This window comes from Stegastes partitus, unplaced genomic scaffold (genome assembly GCF_000690725.1).
Source record: "Stegastes partitus isolate 25-593 unplaced genomic scaffold, Stegastes_partitus-1.0.2 Scaffold43, whole genome shotgun sequence".
Taxonomy (NCBI): Eukaryota; Metazoa; Chordata; class Actinopteri; family Pomacentridae; genus Stegastes; species Stegastes partitus.
In genome coordinates this window covers 413,813-438,366 of record NW_007577774.1, presented here as the reverse complement: position 1 = coordinate 438,366, position 24,554 = coordinate 413,813, and the positions used below count along the sequence as shown (strand labels likewise).

The window sequence follows — 24,554 nt, the reverse complement described above, 5'->3', positions numbered from 1 at the left end:
ACAGGCTGTGTATATGAACTGCATTTTAGGTACAGTTTTACACATTAAAATGCTTTACTAAAAGGTAGTCGGTCTGTAAAGACAAAAATCAGATTTTCAGTAAAAAATGATTATTTAAGTTTCTCCATCACACAGTAAGAAATAAGATGATATAAAGAAAAATGTTCTTACTTAGACTATGCTGGCAACAAAAGGGAAATTTTTCAAGGGAGACTCTGCACACTGACAAAATATGAGACAATGCAGTACTTTTTATTTTTTTTACTTTCCACCACACTATGTGGAGCACAAATGTAATTGTGTCTGCAGCAGGCAGCCTGTAACACTAACAGCTATATGCACTAAGGGCTGTGCATCATCAAATCTGATGTCTCCAAACATGACCCTTTATCAGTAATGATCTATCCTTTGCATTTGACATTTGATCCAGCCTGATGACCAAATCATTTTCCCATTAGTAGCATAAAGCATTGTTAAGTATCATTTCAAATGCATAAATTGAGTGTATAATGTCAGTGTTCTCGTTATTAAAAGATAGTTTTGCACCTCTTTGTATCTTTTGCCCTTTTTTATGACTGTAGTGATAATGCAATACAGCTTGCTGCCATGGAAGAAAAGAGGCCTTCTAATTTGAGGCCACTCAGAAGTACATTACACTCAATTTAGTAAATGATTTCCAACAACATCTATTATACAATAGCCTACAGAAAGTATCTGGGTCTGCATTATGCTGGTGAAAAGATCAGCCACTGTGCATGCAGCTGAAATGCTACACAACTTAACAGTTTAAGACAAAAGCAATGATACTGCTCAGTCCAAATTAAACACATTTGGGTGGCGTTTTGCTTGCACAGGAACATGCACGATCAAATAAAAGCAGCTGTTTTGTACAAACATTTGTAGATTACTGTTTCTGATATGAACATGCAGGCTGAGTTCAGCTGATGTTAGACATGCTGCGAGAAAATGAGAACAGTACACGTGGCATAATGATGCAACTTTTATGAGGAAAACCGCTTATATCAACTCAAGCCTTCACAATGATTTACAGTTTCAAGTAATCCAGAAGGAAGCACGTTATCAGACAAAAACAAAATTAATGCAGGGTTCGTAAACAAACACCTTTGGCTTCAATTTCACATGTTAGCTTACATACAGAAAATTAAATTTGATTAGTAAATCATTATTGCTAATTAAAGTAACTACAATGATTCAGCATTTGGCTGTGCAGCATTTCAGTGAAAAAGCTCTGTCAACCTACCAGTTATTTACTTTTGCCTTTTACTAACCACAAGCCTGAAACCACTTTAGGCAGGAAAAAAAATGTAATAAAACCAGAGCTTTAGAGCCAAAGGTTGGAGGATTTTGTCACTGGAAGGTTGCCAATTTAAGTGGTACATCTGGGGAAATCTGGATGGGAAATACTCTCCCTTCCCACAACAACAAATGCTATTAGTGCTCCTACTGTAAATGCTCCAGCAGTGAAGGAAAGTAGCCTGGCTGCACTGGGAAACTTACTAGAGCTGAATGAGCTCCTAGATGGGTGTGAAGAATTATGAGATTAGGTTATATAATGGATCTATTATAGTGAGCTTTGAACAATAGAACTTACGCACACGCTGCTGCTGGGATCACACCTTAGAACAGTTTACTACATGTCAAAGAGGCAAATGTTGTGGCCTGACCAGCAATGAGAGCAAATCGGTGGGGCTTACAGGCTTTGTGGCGCCTCCTAGAAGTGTTGTGGGTTTAATTTAATGAAAGTTTTTTTTTTGTTTTTGTAAGAGTTTCCTTCTTGATAAACCCAATTACAGCCACATTCTTCTCTCTTTTTTCCATAAGTGCCTTGTGGAAGTTCACACTAATCAGAATTTATATCACATCTTATTAGATTTGTACAATCAGCCTGAAGACAAACATGCTATTTTGCAAATCATGCAGCAATTATTCCTTTTATTTAACTACTTTAAGATTGGTCGTGTGTTGTTGACTACCTTCAGATGACAGAGGCTTCTATGTGTTAATGTTTTTATCAGGAATCCTAACAGATATAAGCCCTTTCATCGCTGCCTCATTGATAAATATCCCCTGCAGTGAGATGACACCTACTGATGTGAACATTTGGAAAGGCAGGCTGTCGAGTGTGAAATGTCCTTTTGCATCCACCGTCTGTTACCGCTCGAAAACATGCTTGTCTGCTAGTTTTCGGTTCGGTCTGTGCTCAGCTTCGATGCACATCATCATACTCTTTTCACATGTAAAGATCCAAGTCACACTCCACTTTGCCTCCTTATCACACCTAAATGAATAAAGTATGTGCTATGTTCGGCAGCTCATTGTGTTTGCTCTTGCATGATCATGGTAGGTTAATGTGATCCTTGTTAACATTGAATACATTACTCTAATATGCGCAAATGGATGCAATGTGACCACACTTGTCCTGGCAGACTTGTCTTAAGCTCCTTGCAAGCAGTGAGTCAAAAGCTTTTTAATGAAACTGTACAGTTCTTCTCTTCTTTTTTTTCATGCTTTTTCCCCCCAAATAGCAGTTCTAAGACTGTTGGAAAAACAGCCGATATGCTTTCAGCCTGATAGTTTCACTCATTTCACAAGTTCTTCAATGTTGCTGCAGACTATATAGTGGAAATACAGTACATGGATCAGCCACAACATTAAAACCACTGAAAGGTAAAGTGAATAACATTGGTTATCTTTTTACAGTGTCAGCTGTCAAGCATACTAAGCAGAAAGCAAATAGGAACAATGGGAAGCATAAGGTTCTGAGCAATTTTGACAAGGGCTACATTATGATGTCAATAATACTGGGTCAGAGCATCTCCAACACAGAAGGTCCTGTGGTTTGTGGGTGCCCAAGGCTCACTGAGGAGTGTGGGGGTCAAAGGCTCGGCCATGTGGTCCCATCACGCAGAAATAACAGAAAACCTTAATGCTGGCTATGATAGAAAGGTGTCAGAACACATGATGCATTGCAGCTTGCTGTGTATGGCGCTATGTAGCCGCAGACTATGTGACATCAGAACTAGGTGATGGAGCAACGAAAGAAAGCTTCTTGGTCTGATGAATCCAGTGGAAAGTCGGAATGTGTGTGTTGTTTTGGGAAGAGATGGCAGGAGGATGCACGATGGGAGGAAGGCAAGTTGGTGAAGGCAGTGTGATGCTCTGAGTAATGTTCTGCTGGGAAACCTTGCATCCTGACAATCATGTGGATGTTACTTTGAGATGTACCACCCTCCTAAACATGGCAGCAGATCACATAGCCCCCCCTATGTCAACAGTATACCCTAACGGCAATGGCCTCTTTCAGCAGGATAATCCACTCTGCCTCAAAATTGTTCAGGAATTGTTTTAAAATGAGAGCTCAAGGTGTTTACTTGGCCTCCAAATTATCCAGAATCAGATCATCTGTGGAATGTGCAGGAAAACAATCCATGGAGGCTCAACCTCACAGCTTCCAAGACTTAAAGGATCTGCTGCTAACTCCTTGGTGCCTGATGCCACAGGACACCTTCAGTGCTCTTAGAGAATCCATGCTGGGTCAGAGAGATTTTGGAGGCATGAGGGAGACCCACACAATATCAGGCAGGTGGTTTTAATGTTGTGGCTGTTTCAGTGTATACATGAGCATTAAACTAATGAGATGCATATTATGTTTCTAATTATTTTGACTGTGATGAACATAGTGATAGGACATTCACATAAGGCATCATGCTTCATGAAGTGACGAGCACGCAGAACAGAAACCGCAATAAAGCTCTAAATATTTCCTTCAATGTTATATCAGAACAGTCTTTTGTCCTTGGTTACCAGTGGGCTTTCCTCTCTTTGGCAGCCAGCTCCAGGAAATGGGAGTGACTCGCATAGAGGGCACAAGACGAGTCAACATCAACCCATTTAACTTGTCCTGCGTCATCACCAGCTTGCAGCCGCAGCTCACTCACACTGTTGCCTACAGTAACAACAAAGACAACTCACTGGCTTAAAAAACCTTGCATCTCCATTTTTCTTTCGGTTTTTCTCAGAAAACGGTAATGAAAAATCCAAAACTATGAATAGGATAAATAAAGAGCCCATATTATGTACCTTTACATGTTCGCATTCATATGTTGGAGGGTTGACTAGAATATGTTTACATGTTTTATTGCTCAAAAAACAATTTTTTCTTCTACTCTACATCACTGCAACACCTTTTTCTCAACCTCTGGCTGAAATGCTCTGTTGTATGACTGTCTTTTCAAGACCCCCCTCCAGAAACGCCCAGTCTGCCGCATTACTCTGCTGGCCCGACAAAAGCGAGATAACGTTGATTTCACATTGTAACTCCAGATCTCTGTGTACAGGCAGAGAAATGTAGCCCTAATGGAAAAGGCTCTTGTGGAGAAAAGATGGCAGGCCATGGGGGAGCTGCTCAAATAGCCACTAGGCAGATGTTATGCAAATATGTTACATGATGACATAAATAAGTAACAGAAGAAAAGCCTGGATTTCAAAAGAGGTGCTTCAGGCAGGTAATGAGCAGTGATTCTGTGAGAGAGAATAACCCCCTTTGGTGCAGTCTTTGGGCTTTATAAGTTTGTAAGCAGACTTTTTTTTTTTTTTAATAAAAAGCAGGTTTATAGTAAATTTAAGGAAAGAGAAAATTCTAAAAAGCATAAAATGGGCTCTTTAAAATGAGAAAAAAAATCTTATTACATGTTACCTGATTCATCATGAAAGTTGACAGCAACTGTCTCCATCCAAGCATTGTCAGTGTTTCTAGGATCATCGACATAGCCTTTATAGACCTGAAGGAGAAAGATCGCAAGCTCAAGTACAAGAAAAGCCTCTATGTTCTTGAAGTCTCTTACTTTTCTCACTTGTTCACTAAAACGTGACGGTTAACAAATGAGTCCATGTTAGTTACTGACCTGAAATCCTGGTGATTTAAAGAGTTTGTTGATGCGCTCGTGAATTTTTGCTCTCTCTGCTGGCGGGACTGAAAGCGAGTTCAATGCTTCTTCTGAGAACTCTCGCTGCAGCGTGAGAGAAACCTGCTCCCCTGGATCTACCATCCCCTGCAAAACAATTATGTGAACATGGATAAAGAAGTCACAGGAGTAAGACATCCTTCACATCCCAAATCAACATACATTTATTATTGCTGTCCCTTGAATTACGGAAAATATCTTGGTAGACAAAATAAAAAGCAAGTTATAATAATACAGGGACAGTTGTACAAAATAACAGGCCACACAAATAGAAAGGAAATGTAGAAGTTACCTACCCCAGGAATGGCCCACTCCCCACAGTCTTTCCTCTTGATGGCCACAAACTGCAGAATAGGCCGTTTGGAGACAGAGTGAAGTATCTTTGCTCCTTTGGCATCAACTTTCCATCTGCATGACAGTGAAATATGTTAGGCTGTTGAGCATTTTTAAAAACTCTCCTGTTCTTTGACAATGAATCATCTTGATATTTTAAACAAACTGTGATGATTTTGTGATGTCCTGTTTTAGATGCACATCAGATTGTTAGGTACCAAAGTGTTATCAACTGAGTTTTCCTCTTTTGAATCCTTCTTTGTAAAACCAAATTAATCACTCAACAACCAAAGTGTACGGTAAAGACAAAGTTACCTCGTGACAATAGGATCTGCTGCGTGATTGGGTCCCCATCGTCCAAGCAAACCTCTCCCTGTCACCCCTGTGCGTCCATGAGGATTTCTAAGGAGCAAAATGTGTATCTGCAGACTTACATAAGAAGAATGCATTTTCCAACATGGCTTGAAGGCCTGATTGAAATACTGGTGCAAACACAAAACTATTTAATAAAGTGCACACACAAAATTGCAGACTTTACTTTTTAGAAAAAGTGCTCACAGCCCTACTCTGACTAGTCATCCTGAAGTCGGTGTGCATTAATATTAAAGCTTCATTAAGTGATGCCTTAGACATTAACCGGTAATGATGTGTTTCTGTAACATGAAAGAGCTGTGAGTGCTACAGATCCATCTGCAGCTCTGTACAGTGTAAGAATAAATCAAACTGTCAGCGTTACCAACTTAAGTAAGTCAGATGTCAGGGAAACTGGCTTAGAAATATTTCTCTTAGTTACTCCATAACTTACAGTGGCTTTCCATTTTCAATTTTGTAGGTGCCCTCAAAGCCTGTCCTGTCCACGGCGCCATCCACAGTGTTGAACTTCGGAGCAAAAACGCTGAAAAACAAGCAAAAGTCCCTAAAACTGGTATTAATTAACTCCAGTGGATTTTCTACGAGAAAAAGTACAAAAAAATCTTAAATGTCTTACAACAGCCAAGAAAATCTCTAATTCAAATCTCAGATCTGAGCAACAGCCATTACTCACATGGCCCTAATTCTATTTAGTAAGTGTAGTTAATGTATTGTTGAGTAGTTATGTGCTGCTCACCCAATCTCGGGATCTGCCCATACTGGCTTCTTTAAAACTGCAGGATCAGTATAGTTGACCGGATTATACTGCGGCCACTTCTGACTCCAGTCCACCTTGTCATCGGGCACCGAGAAGCGCTTGATTTTGGATCCTGGATACTGTGCCGACCTGGACTTCACGTGAAGTGCTGCTGCGGATGGCATCGTCCTGACACTGGTTGTGTAAAGTTTGCAGCAACTGGTACTGGTGGGGCTGATGGCTTTAGTAAATCTGAAAGGATGGGAAGGTGCGCAGGAGATTGCGGGCCTGCAGGGGAAGAAACATGAGATGTGAAAATCCAGTAAGTGTACCTTGTTCTTTCTTCCCTGCGGCAGCGTGGCCCCGGTGCCACCCTGTATGCATTCTGCTGCAAGTTGCGAGAACAATCTTCCACCTGAAGTAATAACGGCAAAAGTCATAAAGAGTCAACATATAGATCAAGGAAGGAGATATTTAACTAGTACAGTGCAATCAATACAGAACAGGATTGGAGGTACTGTTAAACTATAAAGCACAACTGTTATCTAAGTTAATGACGATTTGGTGAAGTCAGTCCTGAATTATTTATTTATTTATTTATTGTAGAAGCTTGTTTTTGCGTCATACAATGCATATATCAATATGATATTCAGCGAAAGTAAAGTTTCACTAGGATTTTGCTTAAGTTCATTAACAGCATTGGATTTAGCACGTGGTAAAGTCCACTGAGACATTATGTCAGTGATAGGCGTGTGAAGCAGACAGCTAACTATGTCTCTTTTCGATTGCAACACCAGTTTAGAAGCTAACCTCTCCTACATTGTCACATATTAACAGTTAAATCTGTGTAACTAATGCGTCTGTTCATACCTGACTCCGGAGCTGCAGACGGTAAACGGGAGTCCGAAGAGAGTCAGCGCTATACGAATCGAGCCGATCCAGTTTCGTCGCAGAAGTAAATGTACCATTCCTTGGGACAAATAAATCAATAGTAGAACAACCACAACATGCAGCACACAGTAACCAGGAAGTGCACGCGCCTGACGCAGTGACGTCTGCAAAGGGGTGTGGTTACGGCAGTCGTACTCGTTTCCATGGTGATCTGATTGTCTTAAAAATAAAATAGCACGGGGCAAGAAAGAAAGAAATGGATATAAAATGTAATTTATTGCACTGTGTTTTATATCTGTAAAATATTAAAGCATCAAAACTATAAATGTTGTGCATTTTTGTTTGTTTTTGCCGTGTTAAACGACAACACCCATCTCGTCAATATCTAGTTTGCTGCCATGCTAATCGTGAATTGTAAACAACGCATAGCCAGTGACTCTGTGCGACTGTAATGTAATAATGTGATGTATTATGTAATAATACTGATATACAGCATAGTCCATGTACATGTAAACAAAATGCCTCGCCTATGAGCACAGTGCTAACCCAACGTTACGTACACGCAGTCATTTTTATGACAACAATAGTAATACACGGGGTCGGACAACCATTAAAAATATGTCAATTTGATCAAACACTCAATTTTTCTTGTCATAATGAGCAGCATGCAACATATTTCGGCACGCCTACTCGTGGCTGCTGCATGTTTAATTTGCAGATCGCGCTCGTTTCGCTTTCATTAAGGAGCCGAACGGGCGGTGCCTCCGGTTTGAGCCGTGGCCAACTTATCCGACTCCGTCCCAACGAGCTGAACTTGTAACTAAATCTAACGCGCCTGTATTACCGTAGTTTGGCACGCGCATTTACGCTCGGCGCTGAGACCAAATCCGCGCTCGCGCACGAAATCCATTTACTCCTCAGTAGTAGAGAGGGCCCCGTCGAGTCTCTTCGCTCCGTCGATCCAACAATCCGCTCGGTTAACGCCGTGAAACAGTGCTGAGAGCGGCGGCGGTCCCTCGGTGAAACACTTTGACAGAGCCGGAGCGGTTTGGAGAGGAAGAATGGCGGATTCGAGCAGCACCGCAGCGGTCGGGGCCGCAGGCTCCAACAGCGCTGCTGCTGCTGGGGCGGCTGGCACTGTTGCGCATGAAGGAGCGCCCGGAGCTGCGGGACCGAAGCCCGGGTCCGAGTCCGTGAAGGGCCAAATTTTTGATGTGGGCCCCCGCTACACGAACCTGTCTTACATCGGGGAGGGGGCGTACGGAATGGTGTGGTGAGTAGAGCTTGTCGTCGCTATAGGGCTGCCGTAGTATAAAGCGACTGTACTAGCTAACATAAGCTGTTTGTTAGCAAACACTGTTAGCTAGCTACCCTTAGCGGTTGTATTCAACAAGGGGTTCCAGTAAATATGAGCGCAGCCACGATGTGTGTGTTTAAAACCGCTGGGCCGACATTTAGACAATGTTAAGCCTCAAGGCAGCACATCTTGTGGTTAGCAGGTTAGCCTAGTAGCTACAGGCGTGGCTACGAGCTTTAACAGGAAACAAGATTGAGAGTGATTGCGCAGGACGTAGTTTGCTATCCGATCTGAAATCCCCTGCAGGCTGCATTTTACCGCAAATGCTGGTTAGTTACTGCTGTAGTCTAATTTCCACGTCCGGCGCTAGTCTCCCAATCACACTGATCTCTTCTTGAATTGTGATAGCTAAACAATCAGTCTGCTGCAAAGCTGCTGCAGAGGATGCGATTGGGATTTGTCAGTTGTAGCGAGGCCTCTCCTCGTGTTATCGCTGTATGTGATCTCTACAGCTTTGTGTGGACGTGTTGAGCAATTCTGTTGCACTTGATATCAATGTCAAGTCGCTGCTATCGAGGTTGAACTGTGAACGCGATCAGATGGGACAACGCTGCGTGTCAGTGCGAAATGGATGGTGGCATGAGAGCTGGGATTACACATCCATTTGAGCAGGACACACCGTGTGGCTCACTGTCAGCTCCTAACGGGAGTGTGGGAGCACAGGGCTGTTTTGTTTATGTCATCGTGGTCATGTGATTGCACTGTTGCAGCATTCGGTGTTTGTAAACATTGTCAACACCCACCGGTTGGTACAGTGACAGAAATCCAAACTGCCCTTAAGTGTACGATGCACAACAGCCTCAAACCTGCGTGCTGATCATTAAACAAGTGCACAGACGTTTTAATGTGATGTGCACATTCCAGCACACCATGTCATGTTCATCATGGTTCATCACTGTGTTTCAGCCACTGAAGAAGGCGTGTGAACTTGCCCAGTTCATGCAGTGTGTTGTGCAATAAGAGAATGCGCTTTTACCAAGAGGAAAGATGTGATGTAATCATTCCTGTTGAGGGTTTGTGTCAGCGTAAAACACCAAGTTTGTATGATTTTTCTTTCTTCCCACAAAGTGCTTTGGTTGAGGGGTTTATCATTTTGACCACTACACTTACAGGGATTACTAATACGTTCAGTGCTCCCAGAAACACACCGTCCACGTCTTCTTTCAGCACGGCCTGGTCTCCGTGTACTCTACACCTCCACCACGCTGACACTGCGCCTACACTCAGATCTACACCTACAGTGCTTCACGACATATTACTGCAAAAAAAAAAAAACACACACATGCATGTTGTCAGTAGAGACATTCTGCAACGCCCTTTCGGAGTTTAGTATCGGCCCAGCGTCTGATGCTGTCATTGTCTGTGTGAATTGTGCAGTCTGTAATATGACACCTGTTCTGTGCTTCTATCCAGCTCCGCTCTGGACAACATGACAAACCAGCGCGTAGCCATCAAGAAAATCAGCCCATTTGAGCACCAGACGTACTGCCAGCGCACACTGAGGGAAATCAAGATCCTGCTGCGTTTCCACCATGAGAATATCATCGGCATCAACGACATTCTCAGGGCACGGCACATTGACAACATGAGAGATGTGTATCCTATCATGCTGTATAGGGAGGGTCTTACAGCATTTGTCTGCATTCTGCTCATGCATTTGCAAACTTAATTTAATTAGGGTTTGTTATTAAGTTCACGTTTTAATAGACCCAAGAACTTGGAACAATCATACTCATTTGTACAAATTTGACATACAGAAACAACGTAACTAAAATCAGAAAACCTAAAAAAAAAAGGAGCAGCTGTGACTTCAAAAAAGTGATCAACCTTGAGTCTCTAAGGAGGCCTGGAAGAAGTTAACTTGAAGACATTTTGCAGCACATACAATGTGTGGGTAGTATGTTAAGGCACTTCTGTGTCATTGAAGATCTTAAGGTTAAAATATGAAGTGATTCTGCACTTTGGCTGCAAGATTTGCATGTTATTTATTTAGTTTTAATGGAAGGATAATAAGAATCTCTGGAAGAGCTGAATATTTTTATTTAGTGTTATCTGCATTTAAAAGACATTTGTGCTCAAGATGTCATATTTGAAACCATCAGGAGAGTGAAGACGAGTCAGAGCCTTGGCTTATTTACTCATTTAGCCACGGTGATTTTAAAAACTTGATCTTTCCTCAGCTTTTGACAGTTGACACCATGTCACTCTTTGTCTCATATTAAGTTTCGACTTCTGACAGAGAGAACACAGCACAATTACAACATATAATGTAGTGCAGACTCCAAATCTGTGGTTTTAATCAGAAATCAAATTTTCTCACAAATCTGTGCAGCTTTTGGTGAAAAAAGATACACAAAAGGACCTGTTTTTTAAGCACTGCACTCAAAAGTGTTAAACATCTGTTCATGTGACATTCAGTGACCTGTAACAAAACTGTGTAGTGACTCATGAAGTGTCTTTAACTTCATTGCAGCAGCTTTGTTTTTTTCATTTCAAGTGTGTTTGAGAATTCTGCTGTGACCACACAACTCAAAATTATTGCACCTTTGTGTGGCACATGGTATGAATACACCAGAAAGAAAGACAAACAAGACTTATTAATTCAGCTTTTAGCCACTACATTTTGTCTGTAGAGCTTTAAGATTGATTTGACTGGGAGTTTGGTGGGATCGCTAAAGGAAAGAAAACCTGGACAAGCTTAATCTAGTCTAGGCTGTGTATGGATAAATAATCCTGTGTGTTGGTTTGAGCTGCTGGCGTAGTTAACAAGTATTCTGAATTGTGTTTCATCATGTGCAGTTTGAATAATTGCATTGCCCAGAATTGACAACGCCACGTTTATTCTTGGCTTTTGCCCAGTACAACCTTATCCAACACCTTCTAAAATGTGCCGTTTTTACTAGTTCTGATTGAGCTGCTAAATCTTTGTGAGGATTGTTGTTATCTTTCAGCCCCATTAGACAGTAGCGACTGTCCGCAGAGCAGCTAGCAGTGATGTGTAGGCACGGCCCGTCAGTCAGTGCTGCTCTGGCAGTTTCTCTGTGAAAAGCTGCATTGTCTTCAGAAAAATGGAAAGGAAATGTGTGAGTCCTTGTATTTTTTTGTCTTGCTTGATCTGCCTGGCTGCTCGCCTTTTTTTTTTTTTTTTGCACTCCGTCGTAGCTTTTTTGTGATGACTCCTTAGCAAGGCAAATATAATCAAATCCAAGGATGATATCAACATCATTTAGAGGTTGTGTTCCGTATGTAGCTCAGATAGTAAGAAGTCTGCACAGTGTGGCTGCTTAGGTTGAGGAGGCTGAGGCTACAGTTAATGCAGTGGCTTTTGGTTCACAGGGATGCTTTAAGTGGAATGCAAACAGCTAAATTGGAGTTGTGTAGCAAATTTCCTAGTAATTTATCCAATTCAACCTTATGTTGGCGCTGGAGGAAAAGTAAGAGCCATGAATGTGCGTGCAAAATGTCTTAACTGGTGTAATATTTTTTGATGAAAGTGTTCGACTGTTAGAGCAGAGAGCACGAGGATAACGTCAACTCATACGATGCTGCCAAAGACATCCGATGTTTGCTGTGTGTCAGGTGTGTTAGTGATAGAAAAAGTTCTATATATTTTAGCTGCTAGTTTCTGTAGGCCCAGTTTTTAGGGTTTTCTCATGCATCTTTTGAGGAACAAAATTATTGCAACACACTTACTGCACACAGATTACCAACCTGACTCATTTAAAGTGTTGTATCAAGTCTAGAAAAACATAACAGAGCACCATTGTGCTCATAAACTGGACCAGTTAATAAGATGATGATGTGAGACGCTGTCTTTCCAAAACAGCCAACACTTGTAATCACACCTAAACAAAGGTTGCAGTTATCGAATGCAATATGATTCTTGGCTCAGTTTTGTCTGTATTTAGCTAAATAATGCAATAGAAATGTAAGAACAGTCTTTATGTACGCTATTTCCCAGTCCTTCAGTATCAGTGGATGCTGTCGGCCTTGTCGTTGTCCACCTTGACCCACCTTGCCTCCCAGCTACATCGTGCAGACCCTGATGGAGACGGACCTGTACAAGCTGCTGAAGAGCCAGAGGCTAAGCAATGACCACGTCTGCTACTTCCTCTACCAGATCCTGCGAGGCCTCAAGTACATTCACTCTGCCAACGTGTTGCACCGTGACCTCAAGCCCTCCAACCTGCTCATCAACACCACCTGCGACCTCAAGGTTGGCCTACGCACACAGACACGTACATTCCATCATTACTGGTTACAACTGGGCTACTTTCTTTGCTTTGGCTGCAGCTTTTACCCTACATTAGAAACAATCTTGTGTTTGGGTTGTTAATTTGTTGGATTTTACACAAGATGTGCATCCTTTGTACAGAATATATAGAGCATCTCCAAGTCACAACACCCATTTATATGCTGTAGCCTTAATGTAGATGTACACGTTTCCTGTGATATGGGAGCAAGCACAGGTCATGTTTTGAACATAAATGAAAAAAAGATCCTTTTAGGCTCAGGCATGTTCCATTTAAGTTGAATGTTTTGAAAATTTTCTGAAATAGAACCATTGTGTTTATTTAAACTTCAGCACTAGTGGAAAATGACACCAGCTCTCAACAATTACAAGAATTCTGGATGGCTCTGCAAAAAAACCCAACTTGTTCGGTGCAGATGCATTGAGCCTGAGAATATACACCCCGAATCAAAGTATGTATTTGCAGATATTTTACACTAAATGTCCCACAGATGGATGAAGTGCATTAAAAACTGTTTCCTTGATCGCACTTCTAGAGTCCTAGCCAAACATAAAGTGGCCAAAAGTGAAATATCCCTGGAGTCCACAGTGTCATATTATTAATAACTAATAGAAAATAAACAATAATCATTAATCATAGTTTTCTATAATTGAGAAAATGTACCTGAAGACTAGTAAGCTCAATGTAAATGGTGCATGCAGATTGCTGGTTATTGTTGAGAGGCATCCTGCGATACGCAGGAAATCACAAGTAGAAATCGTCCACTGCACACAAGTGTACTCTCAAGGAGCAATCAAGAAGTTATCAGCCTGCACCTATTAAAAAAAAAAAAAAAAAAAAAAAAAAAAAAAAAAAAAACCTGATTTAAAATTGGCCACTGTCCTCCTCCAAGTAGCCTCCTTGTGCAGCGATACATCGCTACCAGCGCCCCTGCCACGCTTGGAACGCTCCCTGGAAGTCCCATCCTGTTAGCATGTGAAGCACCATCTGTGAGGCGTGCTCGAGCTCCTCCACTGTGTCAAAGCGGCGACTCTTCGACTTGAATTTCCTTTCTGTTAAGAAGAATAAGTCGCAGGGAGCTAAATCTTGCAAGTAGCACGAGTAAGGACCAGCAGTTTGGTGTTGTGGCCAAAAAACACGTACATTTTCAACATGCTGTGAGCAGACATACAGTGCACCCAAATGTCGTCACGTCACAGTTCAGGCTGTTTGCACCAAATGTTCTCCTTCGGACGCCTCAGGACTTTACAGTAGAACAGTTGACAGTCTCACCACGGAGCAGTAAATCACGGTGCAGAACACCAGAAGAGACAAGCATGTTCTTGGTCACGCACCTGACCTGATGCGCCTTCTTCCATCTTGGAGACTGCGGCTCTTGCACTGAAGCCTGCTGGTCTCTGGATCGTAGCCATATATCACCAGTGATGATCCTCAACGTTAGGGCTGAATCATTCTGGAGTGTTTGCTCTTTGTTTAAGTTTAAAGTCGACAGGAAAATCGCAAATGTGCACCTGCCAGTGGCCACAAAATGCATGTACCACATGTGCTGACGTTTATCGCACTGGACATTGAGTCCTGACACATGACAGTCTCTATTTGCGTCTGATGCTTGCACGTGTTGTTGCAGCCTTTTTGATCATCCCTCATGTAAGGCATCACAGATTAATAATACACATTAAAACCTGTCTAAGAACGCATTGTTATACAGAACAACCCCAGAAACTGGCCAAGGCAGTTGGATTTATAGAAGATGAAGTATAATTTTGTTCTGCAGTGATTCGTCAGTCACGTGGTGTTTCAGGGGTTGAAATGAGCCTTTAGTTGCCATATTGTACAGCCTTTAGAGTGCTCTTGTGAACTCTCATCAGCCGACCATCAATCCCTGGATTAGTTGATGATGTGGGACCAGTAAGGAATGAGGTAGCACATGTTGCAGTGCCATTCTGACGCATAACACTCCAGGGGAAAAGATACACAAGTTCTGCAAATATAATAATTGAAATAAATACTGCATCTGTGACTTTATTCCACTATTCCTAAGAACTACAGTAGAAAGCAACTGAACTTGTTTGACCTCTTCTCCAAGAGGCTTCTTCGCTTTTATAACTACTGTCACCCCCAGAACACATGACTAAGCACCCATTAGTTCCTCAAGGTGTGTATGGTTTGGAAAATGCCAGGTGTGGGATAGTAAACCTGCATTATATATACCTGGTCAGTGGTGTTGAAGACCCCCAGCTTTGTTTAGAGATGTGTGTTCCAGTTAGACCATGACCTGGATGACTGAGAATCTACTTAATCCACACACCTTATTGAAAGTATATTATATTAAAATGTATTTAAATTGATCTATTTACACACCTAACAGAGGTAAATAAAAAAGATGATAAGAAAACTTATAGTGACTAGTTAGTTGCAGCCCCTCCAATACGATCCATTCCTCCCTTTCTCTGTGCATTATTACTGCTGGAATACCTGATTTCTTACAATATTCTACATGAGCTGAAACTTAAAAACATGGTTTGAGAATCCGAAATGAAGTTTTAGAAATAAAGTCTTTGAGACAAGCTTGAAATGGGAACTCTTGGAGCTGTAGAACCGCTAGAACGGCTCCTCTAGTTTAAGAGAAAGTTGACTTACAATATGACACATCTGGCGGACTGATTTTCCTTTTTTTAAACCTCTGACCCTTTGTGTCGTCCTCAGATCTGTGACTTTGGCCTTGCACGGATAGCCGACCCCGAGCACGACCACACAGGCTTCTTGACCGAGTACGTGGCTACACGTTGGTACAGGGCTCCAGAAATCATGCTCAACTCAAAGGTAAGAGTGGGAATAACTGGTGTCAGTTCTTTAAAGACTGGACAGGTTCTCAGTTTGTTGACTGTATGTGTGTTTGTGTGTCAGGGCTACTCTAAGTCCATTGACATCTGGTCAGTGGGCTGTATCCTGGCTGAGATGTTGTCCAACAAGCCTATCTTCCCTGGGAAACACTACTTGGACCAGCTCAACCACATACTGGGTGAGAGACAGTTTCCATTCATTTCAACACCCAAGACATTAAAACAATGAGCAGCTATACTGAGGCTCTTTGCTCTGTACAGGCATTCTTGGCTCTCCATCTCAAGAAGATCTGAACTGCATCATCAACATGAAGGCAAGGAACTACTTGCAGTCTCTGCCCGACAAACCCAGGGTCCCATGGGAAAAGCTTTTCTACAAGGCAGACTCAAAAGGTACTTTGGCATCTACAAGGTTTATGTGCAGACCTGAAGTGTCAGGAGTCAAGAGAGAACAGACATTTCTATTTAACCCTTGTAGTCTGAAAAACACAACATCCTTCTTGGTTTGCCCTGGACGTATTTATTGCAGCTATTTCGATGCCTTTGAAAAAATCAAATTTCACAATACAAAGTTTGTTCCTTGATATAAACAATCTCAAACCATTATCATATTGAATTATGAAATATCTGGATAACCAAGACTACATGCACTATGTATGGCTGACCATTACTCTGACCAAGATATGAGCTTAGAGGAAGGGAAACTACTCTGAAAATAGCTCAGGCTTCGTAGGGTTGATCTGAGGTAACAGGTGGAGGCTGATGGTGCTTTGAAGTGACTTGATCCCAGCCCAGTATTGATCATGACCCCCAGCTATGTGTGGAATCCACTGTGTAGACAAACTAACAGACATACAGATGGCTATGAACATGAACCGACAGATAAAGGACAAAGGATTCTTATGCTTCTTTTGTCACTGTTGAAATGTGATCAGTGTGAATAACAAAGGGCTGACCGATTTAAAATGTAGCATTAAGAGGTTCTTGGTACAGACTATTATTACCTGAAACCAGTGCTGGGGTAATGTTTCACACATGACTTGTTACCGCTTTTGAAAAGGACATTACATTACTTTTCTGTTTCTCTGCAACATCGTCTGACAATTATTCCTACATAAATGCTAGTTAACAATATAACTAGGAGGACATACACAGTATATTTCCTTTTTGCGATTTAATTACCAGAAAGCTAACAGAAAAGTTGGTGTAAACCATTCCAAGCAGCACTTCCAAGAAACATGTTGCAGCAAAAACAAGGCTTAATTATGTGTCTAGCAAAATCGAGCTGGCTGATTCTGTAAGCTGTACCGCCTCAAAATTACGTAACTGTAAGTGATTAGTAACTGTAAGTGATTAGTAAGTGTAATTGGATTACTGAATTTTGGAACATTAATGTGTCTCAATACTTTGTTATCACAGACACAGGTAATGTGATTGTAGTTACTTTGCAGTGCACTACTTTGTAATGCATTACCCCAACACTGCCTGGAACTTAGTAGTAGTAGGAAAACACTTTTGAAACACATTTTTATCAAAAAAAAGTAATCTAATTTAGAGATTATCCAGTGTAGTGGTAATATACAGTATATTGGGCATCATCATTATTGTAGTTACTGTATAAAACTCTCAAAGTGAAGTTCGAATGATTCAGTTTCAGTCCATTTAACAGTTTTGACCGTGAAATAAAATAGCTGTAGTTGTAAGAAAACTTGTATTTTTATTGTTACAAATGAACTAAATAAAGGTTTTATTTTGTTTTTTTTAATAATCTAATGCAGCCCTGGATCTGCTGGGCCGCATGCTGACCTTTAACCCCATCAAGCGCATCAGCGTTGAGGAGGCCCTGGCTCATCCTTACCTGGAGCAGTACTATGATCCCACAGATGAGGTAAACATACAGTTTCTGTGAGCTACACATTTCATTTTTGCAACAGAACCTATTGAACACTCAGCCTACCAGTGTTAGGACTTGTTAAAAGGAATTTTCACAGAACAACAACACATGGAGAAACAAATCTGCATTAGGGCTAAAGGGCTCAGTTGTTCTAACATGCAGCTGCCATTGTCACCACTGTTTTCGACAAGATTTAATTGTAAGCTATTCTGCTTTGTGCTGGGAAGCCTCTTAGCTGGGTTTGGAATGCAATTAGTATAAGTTTGCACCATGGTTCAGCTTCAGAGAGGCTGAAGAATGTGATCACTAATCATTTCTCAGTTTGTATAACTGTCAACAGAATCCCAGCTCTGCACTTTTAGAAATCAAAGTTGTGGATTTGTTAATTGATTTCTCCAGTTTAAAACACACCAAACTGCTGCTGTTTTGTTAAGTTTAGTATTTGCCTTTATGGCATTGCAGCAGTGTGATGGAAGTAAACAGCTTGCCCACTACACTTCTCAATTTTACAAACATAAGGCTGCATTTCTAAAGCTACATTTGAATGAAGCGGCTCTTCAGCGTTTTGCTGACGGTTTGTGAAATGTGTGTGCAGCCTGTAGCAGAGGAGCCCTTCACTTTCTCCATGGAACTGGACGACCTTCCCAAGGAGAGGCTGAAGGAACTGATCTTCGAGGAAACGGCTCGTTTCCAGGAAACCTACCAGGGCTCCTGAGACACAGGTACCTGAGAAGGCTCATCGCAGCCAAACTCTCACAGCAACACAAGGTTGTAGCAGTAGCAGATTAATTGGTATATTTTTTAGAAGAAGGACTTAAAATCAGATGTCAGTGAATGAAACGTCTTCACTACTGTTGGTCTGTCACGCTCATCCTGCAGTACCTTGTAGGCTTTTTTTGATTATCATTCTTGAGTATTTTATGTGATTATGCAGCTGCAGGATGACATAGTTTAAGATTTAAGTCTGAACAGTTTCATCTGAAAGACTGGAGACTAAATGTAGGCTTTTTGCCGTTGCCATTCTAGCAACATCCTGATGACGTATACAATTGCAGTGAAAGATACATGCAAATGAGGCTGAGAAGAGGCTGATAGAAATCAAACAACGGGCCTGTTTATTACAGAGCTCAAACAAATGTTCTTGGAACACTGTTTGGAAAAAGAAACTGCATGAATCAGTCAGATCAGCCAGAGCTCTCTGTTTCTTCGTGTGTGTTTTATTTCTATTAGCCGGACCACTAGATGTCAGTGGAGCACAGTGCCATTCATGCAGACATTTAAACACACCCTTGAACCTCAAGTGTAAATTTCACAGCCAGTGAACTTGTGACAGATACAAGATGACAGTAAATGTACAAACAAGGCTCAGAAACGAGGAACATTTCCCACAGTCTGGGAGCGGTTTTCAAAAACTCGTGATTGCTGTGTTGTAATCAGACAAAAGCCAGATACAGACGATTATATTAGTCGCAAAATCTTGGACTTAATGTCGCTGTAAGGAAGGTACAGTTTGCACAGCATGTTCATCAGAGTGGTACCGTGCACTTAGTAGCACTGATGCTGTACAGGACTGCCACTTACATCAGCATGTAACACAACAAATTTGTTTAATTGAAACTGCATCACTCATAATTATTTTTATAATAAATAGCCATTGTATAGACAAAACAAAGTCACAAAGTGAAAAAGTGCATAAAGAGAACAATATTGTTAAGATAGAGGGACTGCAATACCATCATTAAAACATAGACGTTTATGCATCGTTGCTTTCTAGTGTTTCAGGTTTAATGTTTGCAATCAAATCGGTAGATTTAGTCTGACAACATCAAGATCAGCACCTACAATATACGGTGCTGCTTTCCCTGCAGTTTTTGCACCACATGAACAGCATGAGTCAGTCCGTCAACATGAGATCACCTGCTGATTCATCTCCGGCTTTGTCTTCATCAGATATTCAGTGTAGTTACACAGGAGGGTCTGAATGATCTTTTCTTTCAAAAAATGAATTGATAGTTTGTGAAATGAAATACAATGATGGTAAAAAAAAATTAAAAAATAATAATAATTTATATTTGTAAGTCTCACTGGTGCTTCTCTTTATAAAATATAGTAGCTCTGTCTCCAAAAACAGCAGCAAGATGTGACTACATGGTTGCAATCTGAAGACCTTGGAAATGCTAAACCTGTATTCTTTGTCCAGCTACATGACAGTATTTCCATGTAACTGAATGGACATATTATAGATCTGTGTATTTATTTTTACGCATAACTCTCATACAAAGACTAAAGAAAAACAGAATATCACAGCACAAAATTAAGGGAAACACTTCTTTTGTTCGTATTTATGAACAGTTCAGTCGTAGTCCTTTAGCTCTGACCTTAATTTGTTAATATGGGAAGGTGGTAAGACCATTTTAAATATTATCTAATCTACTTTTTTGGACGTTTGGAAACCTGCAGTTTGGAAAGTAACAATTCTGATTATGAAAAAGGAAGCGTTCATGTCTGCTCATGGTTCATATTTTGACCTTTTGGCAGCACTTTAATGCAGTGAGTCATTCTAATGGACGTATTGGTTTTCCTTCCTTTAATATTACCTGCACTACAAGCTCACATACTGTAAGTGTGTGAGTCAGTCTTATCGTAAAAGATCAGAACGAGTCAGAAATGAAGATGTGAACCAACATTCACCAGAAGTGGGCGTTTCTGATTTATTTTTAAGGGCATGTATTTCTTTTCTTCTTCTCAGTCCTAAGGAGTGACAAAAGCCACACGGAGGCTTGGAACAAGAAGACCCCAAACGACAAGCTAAAACAAAAAGAAAAATGCATCTTCAAGAAACCAACAAAAAGAGAAAACAAGAAATATGAACATTTAACTGCTTATCTTTCCATTTCTACTGCAAGAGAGAGCTAAGTTTAAATTTGATTTCTGTGGTTGGGTGGGGTGGTCGGGTCTGTCGTACTGTTTCAGTTTCGTCCATGTTGGACTCCTCCCTCCTCTCGCCTCATGTTTGGTTTCTCGTGTTTGTTTTTTTTCGTCCCATCTGCAGTAACTCACTGCCCCTCTCCTCATCAAACCTTCATTCATGTCGCTGATCTGTCTGAGCTCTCCTGTCTCTCCTCTCTAAGTAGCCTCCTCTCATATATACACATACTACTGTATTAACCAACACCATAACTTTCTTGTCTTGATCCATGTAAATCTCAACCTGGAAAAAATTGAGGGCTAAAAGCACGGGGATGCTAATCGGGTTTGTGTATATACATACAAAAAAATATAGAAGCGTTTTTTCTTTCTTTTCTTTTTTAATGTGCTTGTCGCGGTTTTCGTTTGTACACCATTGTTTCAGTGTTTTCGGTTCTACTCGGAGTCGTATTTGTATGTTTTGGGGTTTATATTTGCGAGTCATTTTTCAACACTTTCTTTTTGAGACAGACTTTCAGTGTTTTTACTGGCATGTCGGCAGGAGTTCTTTGTTGTCGCTCTTTTCTTTTTTCTAAAAAACAAAAAAAAGTGTATGATGTTCATATGAATGCATGCATTCCTGAAATTTACCAAAGTGGCAGAGAGATGCAAGGAACCTGGCTGGCGAGCGACATAGGAATATTTGTTTTTGAACACATTTCTTGACCTACACCTTGGACCAAGAGCAGAAAAACTGTACTCTCCGTTTATTTTTGGAAGGTCTTTTATATCCAGGAGGTGCTGCGTGAATTGAACTAATTGGATAGAAACAAAAACTATTAAATCATTTCCATAAGTTGCATGCTTGATGAGATCTTGTGGCTTTGATGCCAAAGCCCCATTTTCCAGAATCTTCACGTCAAATCAGTTTGTTTTATCTTCTTCTCACTGCGGTGCTGCCCAGCTGCACCCACATTATCGCCACACCGTGAGAATCACACTTGAAACATCTGAAATTGAACGCCCAACCTCCGTCAGTGTAGGTTTAAAATGTTTATTTGTACAAACACGGAAACTGATGTGGAAATGCTACCAAATCCGAGTGTAACATTACTGTATCACCTACATTCAGCCGTCGTTCTGTATTGAATTACATTCCTGTAACAAATCCAAAGCGGCAGACTGGTGAAGCTCTCTGTGCAAAGTTTGCTTAGAACCATTTTTAGCCAACACTCATTCTGGAAAATGGGGTTTGTTTGACAACCTTTCACATCCCACATTTTTTTTTTTTTTTTCTGTCTGCTGCAGTTTGACTCAGGACAGCTGTTGTGTAGAGTCAAACGCAGCCAGAGGCCTCAGCTGGCCCTGAACAGATTAATGCAAACTCCAACAGGTATTTTTAGATTATGATCAGTTCGGCTTATAGCGCAGAGAAAAACAAATTACATCCTAGTAAGTCGTCCCTGGACCGATTTCATCAGAATGGAATGCACTTCCATCATCAACACTTGATTTTCCTGCTGTGACATGCCAGTGTGTCAGCTGTGAAAAAGATCTGATGATGTGAGTGCTGATTGTTTAGTCGCAAACTTTTACAAGAGCAGCGCCTGGTGTACGGCCCCCTTAGAAAACTGTGTTTAGCCTGATTAATCAACTACAAAATCCCAGGAATGTACAGTTTCACCTGCTCCGTGCACAGTCGAGCGACCGTCATCAGTCCGTGGTTGCACTGTGCACACCTCAGTTCGCCCCCCTCTGCCTGTTTTCTGTCCCTTTTGCCTGTTTGTGTTTTCCCGGCTTCCTGTTAACATACCAAGTGTTTTATTTCTCAGAGATGGCGTGTGCATGTCCTCTTATCTCTGTCTGTTCATTATCCCCCTTCAGCTGTGTCTTTGTTCTGGATGTGACTGTACTAACTGCTGCTTGGTTGGAGCTCCACTCGTGGGTCCAGTTCAGTCTGCACTAATTATTATTTTTTTGCCTGTTGTACTGAAAAAGGCTCACCAAAAAATATATATATATACGGACCAACACATGCACTGGATCGATGCTAATAGACGCAGATCCGGAGCGCTCACTGGCCTCGCAGATTTGTTGTACGTCTCGAGCTCGAGTTGTTCTCTCAGAAGCCATAGCCAGCACTCTGGGATCGATGTGAGGCTTTTTGGTGCATGCGGCGATGTTCATCTTTTTCGTTCAACCTCCCGACTCTCACCACGCTTTACTCAAAAGGGCTGCCTCCTCCTCTTCCTCCTCCTCCTCCTCCTCTTCTTCCCTCCCCCGTCCTCCCACCTTGTCCTGCTTGTCCACAGCAGGACTGGCGAACACCTCCCGCTGACTTTGCTGCCGCTTTCCCTCCTCAGAAAACCTCACCTGTCCCCACCTGGATCATGAACACAAGCAGGAAACTTGCTCCAATCACATGACTCAATCAGCACGTCTGCACTTTGTCTTTCCAGCCACGCGCCCTCCCCCTCCTCCCCCAACCCCTCTCTCATGTGATTAGTTGTTTTGGTTGGTCTTTCACCTCCCCTGCCTCGTATCCTGCTTGTTGAGCTTTAAGTTTATACGTGCTGCGTGTGTTAAGACTCATGGACGGTCTGCAGTAATTTATGTCTGTGTACAAGTGTTTGTGTATCTGCTCATCGGTAACGTAAAGCCAAGACTCTTCTCGTCCTGTCTGTGTGTTTGTTTTGGAAGTGAACACTGTTTCCTCGCAGCTTGGGCCCTCTCCCTGCAGTTACCTGTGCTTTTGCATCTCAGAGATGATTTTTTTTCTTCTCTTAGACCAACACAAAAACAGTCACACGGATATTTTCATACGTACACTCGGTCACCAGTTAACCAGGCCCTGCTAGCTTCTTCTTTTTTTTTTTTTTTTCTAAACCTGCCACCAGACCAAACATCTTACTGGGTAACCATGGGAACGAACCAAGAGGACCACCAATCCTCCTGACACACTCGCACACGCTTCCCCTCTGTCTTTTTGAGGGGCATTTGTGTGTTTGTGAAAAGTTGCACTTAAACACACCATCTACATTCACACAGTATCGACCAGTCTAAAGGCCTGTCCGTCATGAGGCCTGTTTCCAGATATTGTTGTTTTTAAATGGCTGTTCTTATTATTGCTATCGTTGATATATTGGTGAGATGTTGTATTTTCTTTCTTTCTTTGTTTTTTTCTTTTTACATTAAAAAAAGGGAGTTAAAGTTGTATCATTTTTTAAATTAGTATGTTTTTATTTGTATTTTTCTTCCTTATTTCTCTTATGGGCGTGATTATTATTGGCAGTGTTTTCAATCTTTCTGAAACCTCTATTTTTTTTTTTCTTTGATTTCCCCTACAAGATCTTATGAGGAATTATTTTAAAAAAAGATATAAGTAGATTGTCAAAGAGATATGAGTTATTGAGGGTTATAGTCTGTATATTCTATGGGTATTATGAATTAAACGATTAACAAAAACAGAATTATATACATATAATTAAATAAAATTTCCTGATACTGTTAAAACTCTTGGGTTGTGTTTTTTTCTCTTTGTTTCATCTTTTGCATTTTGTTGATGAACTGCAGGGGGTTATTTCACAAAGAAATACTTGACGTGTTGCTTCGATGTAACTAAGTCTAAAGTCATTCATTGCATAAAGCTTTAATTGTGCTTTAATATCTTAAGTACGACCAATTTGCTGCGAAGTCTTGCAACTTTTTACAATTAAGAAACATGGCTGCACCCAATGATAAAAAAAAAGTAACCTGAGCAACGCAAAACAGCCAAAAACTAAAGCAAAGCAACTCGCACACAAATAACTGTAATTATTGCAGCTCTTTTGTGTTGTTGATTGTTAATTACACTGAATAAACATGTCACTGTCATTAATGATGTAGTTTTTTTTTTTTTTAATGCTAGTCAAGTTGTTGGTATTTACGTGACACATTTAAAACAACAAATGTTGACCCAAAGTGCTTTCCGATAAAGAAAATAG

The 24,554-nt window shown here is 41.1% G+C and overlaps 2 protein-coding genes across 3 annotated transcripts; one reads left to right on the top strand and one right to left on the bottom strand.

Moving 5' to 3' along the window:
• Positions 1-987: 987 nt before the first annotated feature.
• On the bottom strand, positions 988-8,198 carry nudt9 (nudix (nucleoside diphosphate linked moiety X)-type motif 9). Of its 2 annotated transcripts, none has more exons than XM_008305379.1 (9): positions 8,162-8,198; positions 7,297-7,396; positions 6,427-6,714; positions 6,124-6,234; positions 5,634-5,720; positions 5,282-5,393; positions 4,926-5,072; positions 4,718-4,802; positions 988-3,967 (listed from the first exon to the last, which is right to left on the bottom strand). In XM_008305379.1, exons 1-9 carry the CDS (start codon positions 8,178-8,180, stop codon positions 3,822-3,824), a joined length of 1,095 nt encoding a protein of 364 aa, XP_008303601.1. In that variant the 5' UTR covers positions 8,181-8,198; the 3' UTR covers positions 988-3,821. The 2 variants fall into 2 exon arrangements, with proteins under 2 accessions (XP_008303601.1, XP_008303607.1); XM_008305385.1 differs by having other exon boundaries at positions 6,124-6,213.
• A 51-nt stretch (positions 8,199-8,249) lies between these two features.
• On the top strand, positions 8,250-24,089 carry mapk3 (mitogen-activated protein kinase 3). The gene is made up of 9 exons (XM_008305358.1): positions 8,250-8,590; positions 10,088-10,270; positions 12,701-12,890; positions 15,634-15,750; positions 15,835-15,949; positions 16,032-16,163; positions 17,549-17,658; positions 18,260-18,386; positions 20,414-24,089. Exons 1-8 carry the CDS (start codon positions 8,379-8,381, stop codon positions 18,377-18,379), a joined length of 1,179 nt encoding a protein of 392 aa, XP_008303580.1. The 5' UTR covers positions 8,250-8,378; the 3' UTR covers positions 18,380-18,386; positions 20,414-24,089.
• The last annotated feature ends 465 nt before the right edge of the window (positions 24,090-24,554 follow it).